This window comes from Musa acuminata, chromosome BXJ1-4, assembly GCF_036884655.1.
Source record: "Musa acuminata AAA Group cultivar baxijiao chromosome BXJ1-4, Cavendish_Baxijiao_AAA, whole genome shotgun sequence".
Taxonomy (NCBI): domain Eukaryota; kingdom Viridiplantae; phylum Streptophyta; class Magnoliopsida; order Zingiberales; family Musaceae; genus Musa; species Musa acuminata.
The window spans coordinates 2,871,461-2,888,651 of record NC_088330.1 but is presented as its reverse complement, the minus strand read 5'-3'; the positions used below and the strand labels follow the sequence as shown (position 1 = coordinate 2,888,651).

Genomic DNA, 17,191 nt, shown 5'->3' with positions numbered 1-17,191 from the left:
GTCTCGAGGTGACAGTGTTTAAAATATTCTGCGGAATCCACTGTCTCGGTTTTGAAGAAGAGGACTCGTGCGGGCATGAGGGAGAGGTTATTATTTGAATGACGGTATAGTAAACGTGACACGTATTTCAGTCCTCCTGCCTTTGTACGAAATTCCCAACACCTTTTCTCGTTTCCGAAAGCATTACATAGGAACAACGATGAAAACAAAGTCCACCTGTACACCAACCCCACCCCTTGGAATCAATAAACCCCATTAATTCCAAGGACATTATTCGTGCTTATTTCTGGCAACCGGTTGGCATTAATTTGCTTCCCAACTAGTCACGACTTACGTACCCGTAAAAGCCCCCCCCCCCCCCCCCCGTCCACCCGTCATTCTTCAGTCTCCTCTGAGCTCGTCTCAGACAAGGGAAAGTGAGCGGGTGCAGGCAATGGCGTTGCTCCGCCGCCTTCCCCTCCTCCTCCTCCTCCTCCTCCTCTTTGAACTCGGGCCATTGGCTGCGGCAGCGGAGGACGGGTCGGATGTCGAGGCCCTCCTCTCCCTCAAAGCCGACTTCTCCGACGCCACCTCCGCCGTCCTATCCGCCTGGAACTCTTCCGCTGATGATGATCACTGCTCGTGGCCGGGCGTCTCCTGCGACCCCCTCCAGGGCTTCGTTGTCTCCCTTGACCTCACCGGTCTCAACCTCTCCGGCACGTTGTCCCCCGCCGTTGGCCGCCTTCGTCACCTCCTCAACCTCTCCGCCGCCTCCAACTCGCTCTCCGGCCCCATCCCCGCCGAGCTCTCCCGCCTATCCGACCTCCGCCACCTCAACCTCTCCAACAACCTCTTCAACGGTTCCTTCCCCTCCGCCCTCGCCCGCCTCAAGAATCTCCTCGTTCTCGACCTCTACAACAACAACCTCACCGGCCCCCTCCCCACCGAGGTCGCCGAGCTCCCCGAGCTCCGCCACCTCCACCTCGGCGGCAACTTCTTCACCGGTGTCATCCCCCCTGAGTTCGGCCGCTGGGAGTTCCTCGAGTACCTTGCTGTCTCCGGCAATGAGCTCGGCGGCCCGATACCACCGGAGCTGGGCAAACTCACCACCCTCCGTCAACTCTACCTTGGCTACTTCAACAGCTTCGAGGGCAGGATCCCACCGGAGATCGGCGGCCTCGCGGCGCTTGTCCGCCTCGACATGGCCAACTGCGGCCTCTCGGGCAAGATTCCTCCCGAACTTGGCAACCTCCAGAACCTCGATACGATCTTCCTCCAGGTGAACGGCCTCACCGGTGACCTGCCGCCGGAGATGGGCCGCCTCCGCAGCCTCAAGTCCATGGATCTCTCCAACAACGCCCTCGCCGGCGAGATTCCCGCCACATTCGCCGACCTCCAGAACCTGACCCTTCTCAACCTCTTCCGCAACAAGCTTCACGGATCGATCCCAGAGTTCATCGCCGACCTGCCGACGTTGGAGGTACTCCAGCTCTGGGAGAACAACTTCACCGGCGGTATTCCGCGGCGACTAGGCCAGAGTGGCCAGCTAGAGCTCCTCGACCTTTCGTCGAACAAGCTCACCGGTAACCTCCCCCCGGACCTCTGCTCCGGCAACAGGCTTCAAACCCTCATCGTCCTCGGGAACTTCCTCTTCGGCCCCATACCGGATACACTCGGCCGGTGCGAATCCCTCAGCCGCATCCGACTGGGTGAGAACTACCTCAATGGATCGATCCCCGACGGTCTGCTCAGCTTGCCCAGGCTCTCCCAGATCGAACTCCAGGACAATCTGCTCACAGGCGGGTTTCCAGACACCGGCGCCGCCCTCATCTCGCCGGACCTCGGCCAGATTAGCCTATCCAACAACCGGCTCTCGGGGCCGCTTCCACCGTCTGTCGGCAACTTCTCCGGCGTCCAGAAGCTTCTCTTGAACCAAAACCAGTTCTCCGGCCGCATCCCGCCAGAGATCGGGAGGCTGCAGCAGCTCTCTAAGGTGGATTTCAGCGGGAATCAGTTCTCCGGGCTGATATCGCCGGAGATTAGCCAGTGCAAGCTTCTAACCTTTGTGGACCTCAGCCGGAATGAGCTATCTGGCGAGATCCCATCGGAGATAACCGGGATGAGGATCTTGAACTACCTGAACTTATCCCGGAACCAGCTCGAGGGGAACATCCCGTCGTCCATCGCCACGATGCAGAGCCTCACGGCCATTGATTTCTCGTACAATAACCTCTCCGGCCTCGTCCCTGGCACCGGCCAGTTCAGTTACTTCAATGCGAGCTCCTTCGTCGGCAATCCCGACCTCTGCGGCCCATATCTCGGCCCTTGCAGCTCTGCGATTCAAGGCGATGGCTCCACTCACACAAGGGGGCCGCTCTCGGCCTCCTTCAAGCTGCTGCTAGTCACCGGTCTCCTCATCTGTTCCATTGCCTTCGCCGTGGCCGCCATCATCAAAGCGCGGTCTCTGAAGAAGGCCAGCGAGGCCCGAGCGTGGAAGCTCACGGCTTTCCAACGCCTCGAGTTCACCTGCGACGACGTCTTGGATTGCCTAAAGGAGGAGAACATCATCGGGAAAGGCGGGGCTGGCGTCGTGTACAAGGGTGTCATGCCCAACGGTGAACAGGTGGCGGTGAAGCGGCTCCCAGCGGCGATGAGCTGGGGCTCGTCGCGTGACCATGGATTCTCAGCCGAGATACAGACTCTCGGGAGGATCCGGCATCGCCACATCGTCAGACTACTAGGTTTCTGCTCGAACCACGAGACCAATCTCCTGGTCTACGAGTACATGCCCAATGGGAGCCTCGGCGAGGTTCTTCACGGGAAGAAGGGCGGCCATTTGCTCTGGCACACCCGTTACAAGATTGCTGTGGAGGCGGCGAAGGGCCTCTGCTATCTTCACCACGACTGCTCGCCGCTCATCCTGCACCGGGACGTGAAGTCCAACAACATCCTGCTCGATTCGGACTTCGAAGCCCATGTTGCAGATTTTGGTCTCGCCAAGTTCTTGCAGGACTCCGGTACCTCGGAGTGCATGTCCGCCATAGCCGGTTCCTATGGATACATTGCTCCAGGTACTTTCTAAATCTTCTGCTGTATCATCTGTAGCAATGCATGCAGATTCCATCGATGATCCACTCGTAGAAGTCTATAGACATCAATGCATGCAGAAAAGTTCTCCCATTCGGCCAACCTTCAAATAGTTTCATCAAGGATTTGCTACTGTTGTGTGGCTGCGGCAGTAGCTTTTCGTTAGCATGCTCTGTTTGTGTCGGCCAAGGCACTTTTCACACATTCTTTCAGGTTATAGATCAATCTGGGAACGACGAGCACCTGTCGTTCTTTCCTTTTGAGAACTCCAAGTAGCATTCCTTCAGGTCTTTTAACCCCTTCAGTGACATGGTTCACAGAATATGCATACACGCTAAAGGTGGACGAGAAGAGCGACGTCTACAGCTTCGGGGTGGTGCTTCTGGAGCTCGTGACCGGCAGGAAGCCGGTGGGCGAGTTCGGCGACGGCGTCGACATCGTGCAATGGGTGAGAAGGATGACGGACTCGAGCAAGGAGGGCGTGCTGAAGATTCTGGATCACAGGCTCCCCACAGTGCCTCTGGACGAAGTCATGCACGTCTTCTACGTCGCCATGCTGTGCGTCGAGGAACAGAGCGTGGGGCGCCCAACGATGAGGGAGGTCGTGCAGATACTCACGGATCTACCGAGGCCTGCGACGACACAGGGAGATGACTGTGAGGCGCCCATCAGGGAAGCACAGAGCTCATCATCACCACCACCAGATCTCCTCAGCATCTGAAACTTTTGCTCGTTGTTTTGGGTGCAGTGGCACCATCTTCTTTGTACATCCTTCAAATGGTGGGCTTTAGGGTTACTAGTCAATTTGGCTTCCGCTCCTTTCTTTGCCCTCAGAGCTGTTCACATACTGCAGGTGGTCATGGATATCATCGAGAAAGCGGTGCTAAATAAGATCATCAAAGCTTGGAAGGGCAAGCAATGGTAGACTGTGAGTGACTACTTCGATACAATTGTTGGCGTGTATGAATGTTTCGGTTGCGCTCTCCCTGGTGAGGACGGGGAGCTGCGATATGACGAGTCACAACTCGAAAGCTGACGTGGCCGATGATGAGTAGATTCCTTGTCGGGCGGGTCCCAGTGCGGAGTTAAGATCGGAATTAGATTTCGAATGCGGGTTGACGCATGTCGCGTCCGTCTTTGTCAACTCTCTGTCTGTATGCTTGTCAATACTGATCGAGACACTTATATTATAATGCAATGTACAATTAATTATCTATAAGACAAAGATTCATTCGGTTTCCATCGATACGAATACAATCTTACGTCTAAAGGTATAGACAGGTTCACATAATTTATAGTATACAAATACTATTGATTCAAACGAATAAGTTTTAAGGGTCGAAAAGATTAATTATTTTTAATTCTAAATTAAATTGTCGATGAACCGAACTCGAGTTAGATCATAATTTACTGGGGCTAAATAAGACAAAGTAGAAGCTAATTCTAGACCTAGAAATCCGATTGTATAACTGAATAACCATTTGTCTTTGGCACTTGTTATCTTCAAAGTCAATCGTTTGCTGGAAGATATGGTTTTAGTCCGAGGTAGATGCAGCAGTCGAGATCAACCCCGATTCAAGTGGTGATGAGAGACAAGAAGGATCTGGGAGAGAGCCAATCGTGCAGGAAGATACTACTATCGAGTTTATCTGGCATTTGATCTCTTTCTTGTTTTTAAATGGATAAAGAGAATTAAATTTAATTAAAATAAGGATCTAAATCTCTTTTATAATCATATAGAAAATAATTATAACTTTTAAAATTTAGTGAGAATTAAGATGTTACACCATGATAAAAATTATTCTAAAAATAATAAATCACTAGTGTTTGGGGAAAATATCGTTGATGTCTATGTTAATACGACGTGATCCTAATCCATATACGATAAGTCACCTAGGATAAAGTAAGATTTCTTCATAATTGTTTCTTATATAAAGATCGAGGTTGGAGGATCTCTCGAATCGATCTCTCCTATGCTTAAGGTAGTACTAAGTTCCATATTTCTTTTTTTCTCTCCTTTAATCTAGAGCTAAAGACGTATTTTTATCCTAATCTCGAGGAAAAAGAATATCTTATAAAGATCATGTAGAGAAGGTCATTTATAATTGATCCAAATTTTCTTATAGTTTTATGAGAATATTCCTATAAATATTTCGTAGGAGAGCTGGTTTGTAACTGATCCAAACTACCTTTTGGTATTTCGATAATATTCTTTTGAATATTTCGTAAGGGAGCTGATTCGTAATCGATCCAAACTAACTTATAGTATTTCGAGAATACTCATACAAATATTCTATGAGGGAATTGGTTCATAATCGACCCGATGGTATTCTAAGAATATTCATACGAATATTGAGAATAGAAGTTGATTTGTAATCGATCTGAATTGCCTTATGGTATTCTAGGAATATTTTTGTAATTTTTTTATAGAGAATGTAGCTCGACAACTCGACAACTTGACAACTCGGTAATTGACCCGAGTTGCCTTTTGGGCTTTCATCTTTATGGACAAAAGGGTATTGGCCTGATATAGCATTGCTATGGTGAATAATGATTAGCTGGTTTTATATTCCTTATCAACTAGTAAATTAGATGGATTATATATAATAAAAGTATATAAATATAGCCTTAACAATTAAGCTTTCTAGCTCTCATCTATGGCTCTATAAATAAATGAGTTTTATCATGGGAAAAAGTAAGAAAGAAAAAAATATAAAGACTTATTTATAAGAAATAAAAATTTTTAGTTTCTCTTGCTCTTTTTGTTAGGATCTTAACGACACTAAGAGATGTGGAAGGGGAGGAGAGGTGAATTAGTCATATAGTAAATTTTAATCAAATTTAAAGCCCAATTAAATTTTAATCAAATTTAACCAAATATTAATGTGAGTGTAGTGAATGATATTAAGTAAGCAATCAAAATTAAAAGTCACGAGCAAGAGATGAAATACAAATTAATTTATAGTGATTCAGTCTTCTCAACTTATGTTTATTCTTCATTCCTCTTCCCTCGAGGCCATCATCTTTTACTACCCACCTTCTTTTGAATGGGCGACGATCAATTACTTTTGTTACAACTTTTCTTCTTTTTATAGGCTTAGGAGAGATCCACCGCACTAACTCTTTTACAAGAGATCTCTCACCTCCTACAACTTAGTATCACAACTAAACTCAAAATGAAGAAAGAGACTCAAACAATCCCTAAAGAGAGAGCCACAACACTTCACAAATATATGAATTGATGCTCTATCAACTAAACTTAAGTGAGATATTTATAGGCTCTAAAAGACTTCAAGTATAGAATCAAAATTTTTAATCCTAAAAAATTTGAAGATACGGGTGTTGCTATCGTTGACATTGGGTGGTACTACCATCATAACTTTTGACGTCATAATTTTATACTCTAATAGTACTACCACCATAAAATTTGAAATGGACAGTATTACCGTGCCCTAAGTGGTACTACCGCTATCAAGCACAAAAAGTGTTTGCCAACTAACTCAAGCAATGCTATCGCTTGGGCTTGATAATACTATTGCCTAAACTTGCTTTAGGCCACTAGTTTAGCCATCTAATGGACCCAATTCAACCTAACTTTAAGCCCACCAGCTTTCTTGATAAGTTGGTATTTTTTTGCTATGTTGTCTTATCTTTTGGAACTTCGTACGAATCTCTATAATATCATTTTTTTCCTTTGATATATTGCTCATTTTATTGAAATATTAACTTTCCCATGACATCAATCTTCTAGCACAATACCTGAATATATAAAATGAAATCTGATATCCGATACGTCGACTAATTCTTTGGCTCGATATGCATTTTTTGATATGATAATTTCTCAATGCATGTCTTACTCTTCTACTCGATGGTTGGCCCTTCGGTAGTCAAAGTCCATAATCAAAATATTTTTTGCATCATTTATCTCAAGAGAATATTAGTCCAATAAACTCATCGATTAATTTTTTCATAGGAAAAAAATGAAAAAAGAAAAGTGTAGAGACTTGCCTACAAGAAATAAAAATTTTAGTTTCCCTCTTTTCATCTCTCAATTCTTTTTCTCGGACTCTCTCTATCTCATCTTTACTTTTTCTCATTATAAACCAATAAAATTTCAAGATAAAAGATAATGAGAGATTTGGAAGAAGAGAACAATACCATATTGGCCATCATCTCCGCGTAGCACAGTCACCCTTGTCATTCGCAAGGTAAAATAGGTGGCGGGCAACCCACATGCCCTCTTCATCGCTAGCAAGCCTACTCGTCGTTGATCATGGGTGAGGAAAGAGGAGACAATGGGTCTGATGAAAGGAGGCGACGATGATGCAGGGAAGCAAGCCCCGCTCATCATCGATCACAAGATAAGAAGGAGATGGTGATGTATCTGACGAAGGAAAAAGATAGTGGTAATACAAGGAGGCGAGCCCTCTTGGCCATGATTGAGGAAGGAGGTCGCGATGAATCCGACAAAGACATGAGTAAAATAAGATTTTCACGTAATAAGAAATGCTTTATAAAAATTTTTAGAACTTGAGTTGCTTAAAACTAAGATCAAACATCACATTTACGGAAGAATTAAAATAACATAAACAGTATAAGAGCGCACACGCTTACACGTACGTACGGAACGCACCATGTCAGTACAACGAAACAGAGTTCAGTCCGATACGGCTTATTGCACGCACTTGCATCTCTCATCACGTGCATGCATCCTCGGCGCATGCAACGTACGAACGCAGCTCGCACCGCTTGCAGAAGTGTAAGCAGATTCAGCACTCTGCTCATAACATGATGACACATTACGGACGCAGCAACACAACCAAAGCAGACAATGACGTATTACTAAGAAACAAAAGCATAATCTGCTTCCATCTGCCTTCTGCTTCAGTATGGCGTTTGCTTGCCCAGAAGAACAGAGAGGCAGAAGAAGAAGAAACAAGAGTTGCAAATGACTCGGTCCAAGAAAACCAGGATTCGATATTATAGTGATAGCTAAAAGTCTCCATCAAAGTAGAAAGGGGGCTTTGAACTTTCGAAGGTAAATCTCGTTGGTACCCTACAAAGACACTCTCTCCAGCCCACTTAGCTCCTGTTCCTTGTTTCAGTACACGGCTATTTTGTGACCCCTAGAGAACAGTACCTTTTCCGCAGACCTGAAAAGGAGAAGAAAGTACTCTATTCCCAAGATAAAAAAAGAGAAGTCATGTGAATCAGAGAGCACAGTGGAGGAATAGACATTTGTCTAACAACAAATGAGACCTTGCGGAGCTGCAGCAGTCTGGATTCCAGCCTGTGATGCTGTCACACACAGTGTCAGCTTCTCTTTCTTCAAACCTGTCCTTCAAACGTTTAAACTTACGATGAGCCAGATGCAGAGAGACAGCCTGAGTCGTCTTGTTCGCTTTGAGCTCCGAGTGATCAATCCCCTGCAACAGGAGCGGAAACACATGAGCTGATGCCTTTTTGCATTCATGTATATGTTCATTAGGAGGACTAGTGGAACAAACATTCCATCATTCACAGAGTACGCATCCAAAGCCTCCTTCACACTTTGTACTTTGTTCCAAGAAGTCATAAATTCTCACCATTATGAATAAAGATTATACCATTTGGTCCCTTTGGATCATTCAATGATGTGTGGTAAAAGCTAATGAGCAGCGGCAAGAGTGCATGGAATGGCGTGGGAATTGCCATGTGAAGCTGTCCTCTGCTTTGGTGTTACATCGCTGTCTATGTCGAAGACATTCTTGAAAAAGAAGAGTTGGATCTTATCAACAGCAGAAAGTGAATGAGAAGGTAAGAACAGCTAAGGGAGGCTTTCACTTTGTGTTGCATTTGTACCCTAATGATAGGCACCAGTGAAGTATGATTCCAAGAAGAAAAAGGGAGGTCCATGCTAAGGGCCAAACTCCAAGCTGCTTGCTTCGTCAGTGAAGTACTACGCCACTGATCTGATGATATCAGAGATTAAGCAGCACAATCGAGGTAGTGTCTGACATCATGATATCAGAGATTCCTTGTCAAAATTTCTTCAATCATACGATATACTTCTCTCTCTCCCTCTCTCTCATAGTCCAGCAAAACACTGCGAGTCAAAGAAAACCGCTGTTCTTAGCACTGGTAATCCACCTTAAATGCAGAGAGGAGGAAACCAAGGAAACCTTACGGAGATTCTCACGACTTACATGTTTTACCCTAGCAATTGTCGCCCGGTGAAGAGGATTCCACAATCTTTTGTCGCCTGTAAGGGTGGATGATTGAAAGCACGTGTTTCATGTCCCCTGGAACGAACCGCGCTTTTAGCCATGGCTTCAAGCTCTCCGACGAGGAAGAGGGGTCCTCCGGCACCCTCGCAGACCCACATAGTGGTGGCGCCGCCGTCGTAGTCACAAGATCGAATCTTGCGATGAATGGTCCCTCCCTCCCTCTATAAGCACATTGTCCCTGATGGGATTGGATGTCGGTGGGACGACGCTCTGCAACATCCCCTAGTTGGTTCTAGCCTCGCCTGTTATCCCGAGATGGATTGGTTTCGAGATGTCCCTCCTATACAAAGACCAATGTTAGAATATAGCTCTGCCTCTTAGACAAAGACCAATGTTAGAGCTTAACTCTGGATGTAGTTCTTTTTGTGATCAAGTGGGTCAGGACGGAGGAGATATAATCCGACCTCAATTATTGTGCTCTATTTTACCTTTTATAATAAATCTCTCAAGAAACAATATTTCACGTAACAAAGAACATATGTCAAGGCTTTCGCGTACCAAAAAATAATTATTACGCCAAGTGTCGAGCCTTGTGGTCTCTTCTACTTACTAATATGCCATGTCTCGACCTCATCTCCTAACACACAAAAATTCTCGTGTGTATCTGATTGTGTTTGAATTAGTTGACTTTCTGGAATGCCATGCCCACCAGGGTGCGGAGACATTCAACAGATTCGGAGTGACACACACAAACACGGAGCTGAAGTACAGCAGCATAAACACCATACGAAGAATTTGTCTGACGAAACTGTCTCAGCAGCCAGAACTAAAAATTTACAGGAGGCCACAGAATATTACAGGCATATTGGTCTTATTGACATCTTGGGATTGATCGAAACGTAAAGGTGATTTAGATCACATGAGATGCCACCTGAGATATCCTTTCATCCTCTAATAGTGTGTAAGGATCTATATAAGGTGGTGGCGATACTGGTACCTTGCTGGCGTCAGGCAGGAAACTTGGTCCAAGACACTGCAGGCAATACAGTAAGCACATCATTATTTACTTTCAAGTATAATGCACCAAATCAAAAAGGCATTTCAAGAATTGATCCAAAATCTTAAATCATGAACTGAATTACAATGGAATTATATGTTAGTATCAAGATATCATAATATCAAGCATTTACAGCAATGATATGATGTGTCTTATGATAATACAAATAAGTAGGATAGGTTCAAGATACAGCCCTTGGTTGTCCAAGTTAGCTCTTATATGCATCTGCATACTTGTATACATATAATTCAGAATGAAAGCGTTTACAATGAAGAATAAACTAGTTTTTCTTTCTCATTATCCTGCTCTGAAAGGGAGACATGGTGTTGACATGCCTTCAAAGCAGGAATGGAACCACATGCTGCTGGCTGAGCAAGCATGGCCCCTGGAATTAAAAAGATCCCCCATTATGGGAGAATGACAATAACCGTCTTTGTTGTCCCGCCAATTGGTGGCCCTAATGACCACTGATCACAGTAACTCTCTTTGTTGCCACTCGAATTGGTGGCCTTTATGACTACCAATCTGTCAGTGCCTATAGCATTGTTTACTACAGTAAATTTAGATGTCTAAACTTTACAATTTCTCTAACCATACAAGTCCTGATATGGGCTCCCTAGTTGTGTAGACCTGCCTACCATAGTTGAGTGTTATTTCTTTTTGAGAACTGACTTAGGCACTAAGAAATTTGCCAAGAAAGCCATACCTATTGACAGCTGGTGCAAATGAAATCCTACTTGAGAGTTTAAGAAAAGGTCTCAAAACTATATGAAACCGCAACGAATCTGCTTGATTTGATTTGAGATACTAAAGCAACCATACTAATCAAAGAGGGAAAACAAATTGATAGATTACAAGAAACAGGTGACCCAACCTTTTCCCTGTACTGTGTTTCGTTAATTTATAGTTCTTAGTATGTTATGGATCAAAGACAACAAGCTGTAAATCAGTCGCATCTAAGAGATTCATTTTTCTCAACCAAAAATATTAAATCAAATTTCTATTAGATGTATAATCGATGATTGTTCTCGTTATTTCTAGGAAAATCTCTCTTCTAAAAGTTACTTGTTTCTGTCTCGTTAATTAGCACAAAGCATTTATGCCACACTCGATGCCCCCCTAGATAATTTTGTCAGCCACTGCAATTACAATTAGATTATGTGGTTGATGTACTATCTGCTGCATACTTCTATAACATATTACTTGCTAGATTTTGAGCTTTCCAATACTTGGAATTCCTCAAAAAGGTTTTGAAACAACCAGTCAAGATTCCCATTTATTCTCTAATTGCATGCATAAATAGCATAATCTTGCAAAGTTGCAGAACAAAATGGAAAGGAAGAACAGGAAGAGATCAAGGTCTTACAATGTATAGACACAAAATGAAGCCAACGGTAATCAGGATCAGAGGCCAAAACCCCAGAAAGAATGTTCCACCGATAGTTAGCAGCAGTTTAGCCCTTGGAATTAGTCCCTGAGTGACAAAAACATGCATTATTATATACAATGATGGAAAATGGTATACAAATAAGCAGCATCAACAAACAACTTTCAAATGAAGATCAGCATTTTGGCAAAAAAGCTGCAAGTAAAAACAAGGAAAATACAAGGCTACAAGCAAAGATCAGTTCATGGATAATTGATGATACCATAGCAACATCAGATACAGTAAACATTGTCATAACTGATTTGCATGACAAATTTCAAGAACATAGTAGCTTAAATGGAGATGAAATCTAAGATGAATAATAGAAAACACATGAAATAATAGCAAGTTGATGGGACTAATTACAGATTACCCCCTATACTTGGACTCTCATAGTATCGCGATCCCTGTACCTAAAAAATTTACATTGGAATCCCCATAATTATAAAAGTGAAACAATTTACTCCATTTTTCTTAATATCGTTGGCTGCACTGATGAAAGACATAGCATATGACATCGCATGCTACATTGGTGTGAAACCTATAGACAAAAAAGTAATTTCAACGATGACGGGGCGCTGCTTCTATGACAATGTGTTGATGGCGTTGTTGTCGCTACGACCATTATGGCGTCGAAGCCTGTCAATAAGGACCTTAGGCACTCCTTTGTCTACATTGGTTACCCTAAGGTAAATGTCAACGACAATGTGTAGAGATCATCATGGTCGGGCCTGGCAAAATCTGAAACAGCTTCCTAATTAACTTCTCCATGGGCAAGTTTTTGTCTTTGGCAATCTCTTGGAGGAAACCATCGATTAGCTTGCCACTCTCAGCTTGGAGCTATGGGAGGCAGAGGACAACCTACCTCGAAGTCCATATTCTCGGTAGACCGAGACCTCTCACAACGAAGCTTCTCTTTGGGTGGACTTGCTGCTGGGATCTATCGTTGAAGCAGGAATTCCTCTAACATGGCCACCACTATATCGACCTCCTACAGCATACCACTCGAATTTGAATTGAGTGAAATCAGAAGGCCATCAACAGATGCCTCCTCTAGTTGCAGTCCAATTCACCTGGCCAATTCCATCTTCGATGATGTCGAAGCGTGGAGTATGTTGCAGCCTTAAGAAGCTTGGACAGAAAACTACATGAAACAGAGCCCTTTTTTGGTGGGGAGTAAGTTCACTATCTTTTCCATTAGCAACCTGTGCTTCATGGTGACTTCTTTGCGAGACTACAGAAGGAGTCATCAACTTCTAGTTCACTTTATTGATCATGATCAACACTACAGAGTTGTTGACATCTACCTTGGGACCGGAGAGTGAACCGGAGTGTCGGGCTTGTAGACAGATGGAGGCGAAGGAGGAGGAGCTTCAAAGGAGGTGGCAGAGGAACAGGCCAGCTTGTTTTAAAGGATAAGCAATGCAGTAGAGAGCAGGGTGGCACTCACAGATGCACCGAAAGATGGATTGGAACATGGTGGAGCCGATGGCGACACCCTCATCAGAGTGGTGGACACGAGAGTAGGCGTTAGAGTCGAAGCTACCAAGGTGGGGCACTTCAGGGCCGATGTGGATAAATGACTGTCCAGGGCCCTCGTCAACAGGCTCCGACACCCAGTAGCTGCGGCGACAGCGATGTCAATAGACAATCATCGCCACTAAAATTATCTTTTTGTCTATCAATTTTGTGACAATCCAGCACATGATGTTATTTGTTGTGTCTTCCGTTAGTGCAGCTAATGGTGTTGGGAAAGATGAGGTATTATTTCACTTTCATAATTATGAAGATCCCAATTTAAAATTTTTAAATAAAGAGACAACGATACTACGAGGGTCTAAGAACAGGAGATAATCTGTAATTAACCTCATTTTGATCGGTGAGTTATTTTTTTTTTTCAAAAGGGTAAGAATGATATTAATAAAAATGACAAAGATAATATAGCACAGACACAGTCGCGTAGGGACAAAAAGAAAATAGCAAAGGCCTATGAAAGCCAGCATTCAGAGACAAGAACCTAGCAACATTTAGGATCAGAGCACTGATCACTAAGAACATCGCCCAGGCTGCGTTGTTGACAAGTCAGTACAAATTCTGTAAAAAACATTACTCTTTCCTACTAAGCCATCGACGAATGATAAAAACCTAATTAATGATAGGGAATATGATGAGAGGGAAATGAGTCTTAACCTCGAGGCCCTCGCTGTTCAACGACATAGACCGTTCCCTCTGGTTCGATGTCGCCTTGTCGAAGGCTGCCCACGCCACATCGTTCCGTTTCGTCTGCCCCCTTCTTCTATCCGCACGGTTGCTGATCTCTTCCTCGGACTCCAACGACCCGATCGTCCCACCATCGCTGTCCTCCAACAGAGACGTCGGGTTCATGCCCCTCCGCTTCAGCTCCTTCATGAATAACGACTCCGGCGGCTCCTCCCCTGTTCCATCGCCCCCAAAAGAGGAAAAAGGGAAAACATTAAGCCACCTAAAACATGAAATTTCTGGAAATAGAATTCCGGCTGTCCGCGAACCATTTGGCACGCCGCCGTCCTTCTGGAGGCAGCAGCGGAGGGGGATGGTGGAGACCCGACGAGGGAGCGGGGCCAACAGCCGGAAGCGGAGTGTGGGCGAGAAGCTAGATCTGGCGAACTGGAAAGTTGCCATCTTTGCCTTGTTCTTTTCTTCGACGAGCGGAAGACATGGGGAGGATGCGGGCGGGCGAAGAAAGAGGGGTGGTTGCGAGGTCAGGTCACCTCCATAGGCGGTGAGCTCACTCGCAATAAAAATAAAAGACAGAGGAATGGCGAAAGGGTGTTAACGGATAAGAGCGAAGCGAGGAGGATTCCGCTCTGCCGTACTGACCCAATCACAAAACAGCCAGAAGCAGCACATGATCTGCTCTGTTGTGGTGGGTCCCCATGCATGCCATTAGACGGAGCCGAACGTCAATTCAGTGATATAAAGTGACCCGCAATATATGGGCTCCCAATCGGGGAGTCACCCTCCCCGCGACTGGACACGAGATGTGGGCCTCATGGGTGGGCCCACTGTCGGCGGCCATTGGCAGGGCACAGGGGAAAGTCTAGCTAGCTGACTTAGCTTCAACACAACCCTAACATCAACCGATCACACAGGCTACAAAGCTATCACGCGTCTTACCCACTAAAGACATTTGTGGATGTTGCAATATATGCACCTCTCTTGCTCTAGAGTTGCTTTGGCCTAAAATTCGGCACCCATTCCCACTCCACAAATGATGAAACGTAGCTCAAATCCTGCCATCAGATGTTCTTTAGATGTATCTGATGTCGCCATGTTGATTCACAAACATCAGGCAACATAGCACCTCAACCTGTAATTCTTCCCAAACAGCTTCTCATTCATTTCCATTTGTTTCTGCCAAACCGTCACATAGATCTTTGCCGAAGACCCTCTCATCCCCTATAAAATAACAAGGTGTCATATATAATAACAATCACTTGATGCGACAGTATATGCAGATTACTACATGATTAACTTTGATGCCCTGAAGTCGAATAACCAAAAAGGCATAAAGAAGATAAGGACGTCCAAATTGTACATAAATTCTAGACCAATATTTTCATCTACCTGTCACCGCGAAGCGTATTGATTCCTAATCCGGCTTGATCGCCTCACTGGAATCATGGCATCTTCATCTTTAGAGTCCTTAAGAGAAATTTTATGAAATGTTAGTTTCAACATGTTTTATTTATAACACTAACAGAATAGCAACTAACCACACATACTCTTTTAAAACGAATTAATCTGTAAGCTGTAAAACTTCCATAGAGGACTGAAGAAGGCAGTGTAAAGTTCTTTCTCGATCTTCTTCCTTCACAGCTTGAGGAGGATGCACAAGCTTGTTTCCCAGCCAGGGCTTATAGCCGATAGATAGACATCACCGTATCCTTTGCCGCTACCAGGAAATGAGCTAGAGTTGATCAGCACTGATGTTGATCTTGCATATGTAGGTCCAAACCTTCACTTCTGATTCAGATCGAAGGTCAACATGATGGTGGTCACAGTCACAATCAGAAACAAACTAATCACAGCTTGATTCAGAAGATCATCCCTTTGTACATTTCTTTATTCTTAGATGATTCAAGGCTATTATAATGATTATTATCTTCAACAGATCCACAAACACTTCCACCTAAACTCTCAGCCTCCATATACATAGTAAACTGTCAGTTCATGTCATCCCCTTGGTTATCAGCAGCCTCAAGTTCACCAACAAAATCATAACAGTTTTTGTGAACTTTTTCAGATACTTCTCTATTCTGATCTTTGGAGTTGATGTAGATTTTTGGTTCCTTGTTTTCTGACCCACTGCCGATCACCTTGACATCACTCTCATACTCTTCAGAACTATCATATTCTTCAATATGTTCTGAAACCACACTTTGGATTTCCCTCCTCCTCGACTCAAAATCTGCAGGAATATCTTCTTTCACATGTTCAGAGCCATTGCCCATTTCTGTCAACCCCTCAGTTGTTTCCTTCTCCATATTTTCTTCAGTTGCTGGCTCAATTACATGGTTTAGATTATCCTGCCCTCCAGTTAGCTCTGCTTCATTACTACTGACATCAAGATCTCGACCTGCATCCAATATTCTGTTAGCTTCTTCTTTATCGTTACCTGCATGAAGACCTTGATCCACATCTGAGGCTGTAGAGGTCGAAAGATCAATCAAACGAAAACCTTCTTCGGAAGGAGAAACAAGAACAGCAAAACTAGACATGTAATTGACCCACCAGTACTTGGAAGTACTTCCTAACACTAGGAGATTCTTATAAGCAAGTGCAGCCAATTAAGGACTTGGAAGTACCTCTCAAAATTCCTTTAAGCAAGAATGAAGGTGAAACCATTCCAGAATATCGTTAGTGTATATAGAGGCATGTGATTGCTAGAAAAACCAAGAGAAGTGGAGCAACTTTAGGCCTAGCACAAGTGTAAGGCACCACATCATTGCTTCTTTTTCTGCTCCTGGATTAAGGTCTGGCTTCTGGCTTCTCGAAGAGGCGGGGGATTCTTCCTCATTATGCTGACCCAAAGGTTCTGCTTCTTCAGAGACCTCCTCAAAAGAAAACAAGGGATCCAAAAGTTCATTATCAATATATATATATATATGTATGTATATATATATGTATATATATATATATATATGTATATATATGTATATATGTATATATATGTATATATGTATATATATATACATGTATATATATATGTATATATATATACATGTATATATATATGTATATATATATATACATGTATATATATATATGTATTTACCTATAACATATTTATTTAACATCACAATATATCCTCTTTTCACATGATATATTCTAACAAAATAAAAAGAAAAAAATCTAAAGCACCTGCGAACACATCCCCTTTGCTACATCCATAAA

At 43.9% G+C, this 17,191-nt stretch overlaps 2 protein-coding genes across 3 annotated transcripts; one reads left to right on the top strand and one right to left on the bottom strand.

Moving 5' to 3' along the window:
* Positions 1-378: 378 nt before the first annotated feature.
* On the top strand, positions 379-4,289 carry LOC135641531 (leucine-rich repeat receptor-like serine/threonine-protein kinase BAM1). Of its 2 annotated transcripts, XR_010497745.1 has the most exons (3): positions 379-3,050; positions 3,387-3,846; positions 3,920-4,289. XR_010497745.1 is itself a non-coding variant. In XM_065156929.1 (2 exons), the coding sequence occupies exons 1-2, from the start codon at positions 434-436 to the stop codon at positions 3,785-3,787; spliced, it is 3,018 nt and encodes a 1,005-aa protein (XP_065013001.1). In that variant the 5' UTR covers positions 379-433; the 3' UTR covers positions 3,788-3,879. The 2 variants fall into 2 exon arrangements, 1 of the variants encoding a protein (XP_065013001.1); XM_065156929.1 differs by lacking the exon at positions 3,920-4,289 and having other exon boundaries at positions 3,387-3,879.
* A 5,740-nt stretch (positions 4,290-10,029) lies between these two features.
* On the bottom strand, positions 10,030-14,539 carry LOC135641526 (uncharacterized). The gene is made up of 4 exons (XM_065156920.1): positions 14,284-14,539; positions 13,946-14,190; positions 11,696-11,803; positions 10,030-10,305 (listed from the first exon to the last, which is right to left on the bottom strand). Exons 1-4 carry the CDS (start codon positions 14,414-14,416, stop codon positions 10,183-10,185), a joined length of 609 nt encoding a protein of 202 aa, XP_065012992.1. The 5' UTR covers positions 14,417-14,539; the 3' UTR covers positions 10,030-10,182.
* Positions 14,540-17,191: the final 2,652 nt, after the last annotated feature.

What these genes read in the sequence shown, in the direction of transcription:
- LOC135641531 (XM_065156929.1), top strand. Translation starts at nt 434, where the DNA reads ATGGCGTTGCTCCGCCGCCTTCCCCTCCTCCTCCTCCTCCTCCTCCTC. An exon ending in CTATGGATACATTGCTCCAG is followed by an intron (nt 3,051 to 3,386) that starts GTACTTTCTAAA and finishes CATGGTTCACAG; the next exon opens with AATATGCATACACGCTAAAG.
- LOC135641526 (XM_065156920.1), bottom strand. Translation starts at nt 14,416, where the DNA reads ATGGCAACTTTCCAGTTCGCCAGATCTAGCTTCTCGCCCACACTCCGC. An exon ending in TGAACAGCGAGGGCCTCGAG is followed by an intron (nt 11,804 to 13,945) that starts GTTAAGACTCAT and finishes TTTGTCACTCAG; the next exon opens with GGACTAATTCCAAGGGCTAA. An exon ending in TCATTTTGTGTCTATACATT is followed by an intron (nt 10,306 to 11,695) that starts GTAAGACCTTGA and finishes TATTGCCTGCAG; the next exon opens with TGTCTTGGACCAAGTTTCCT.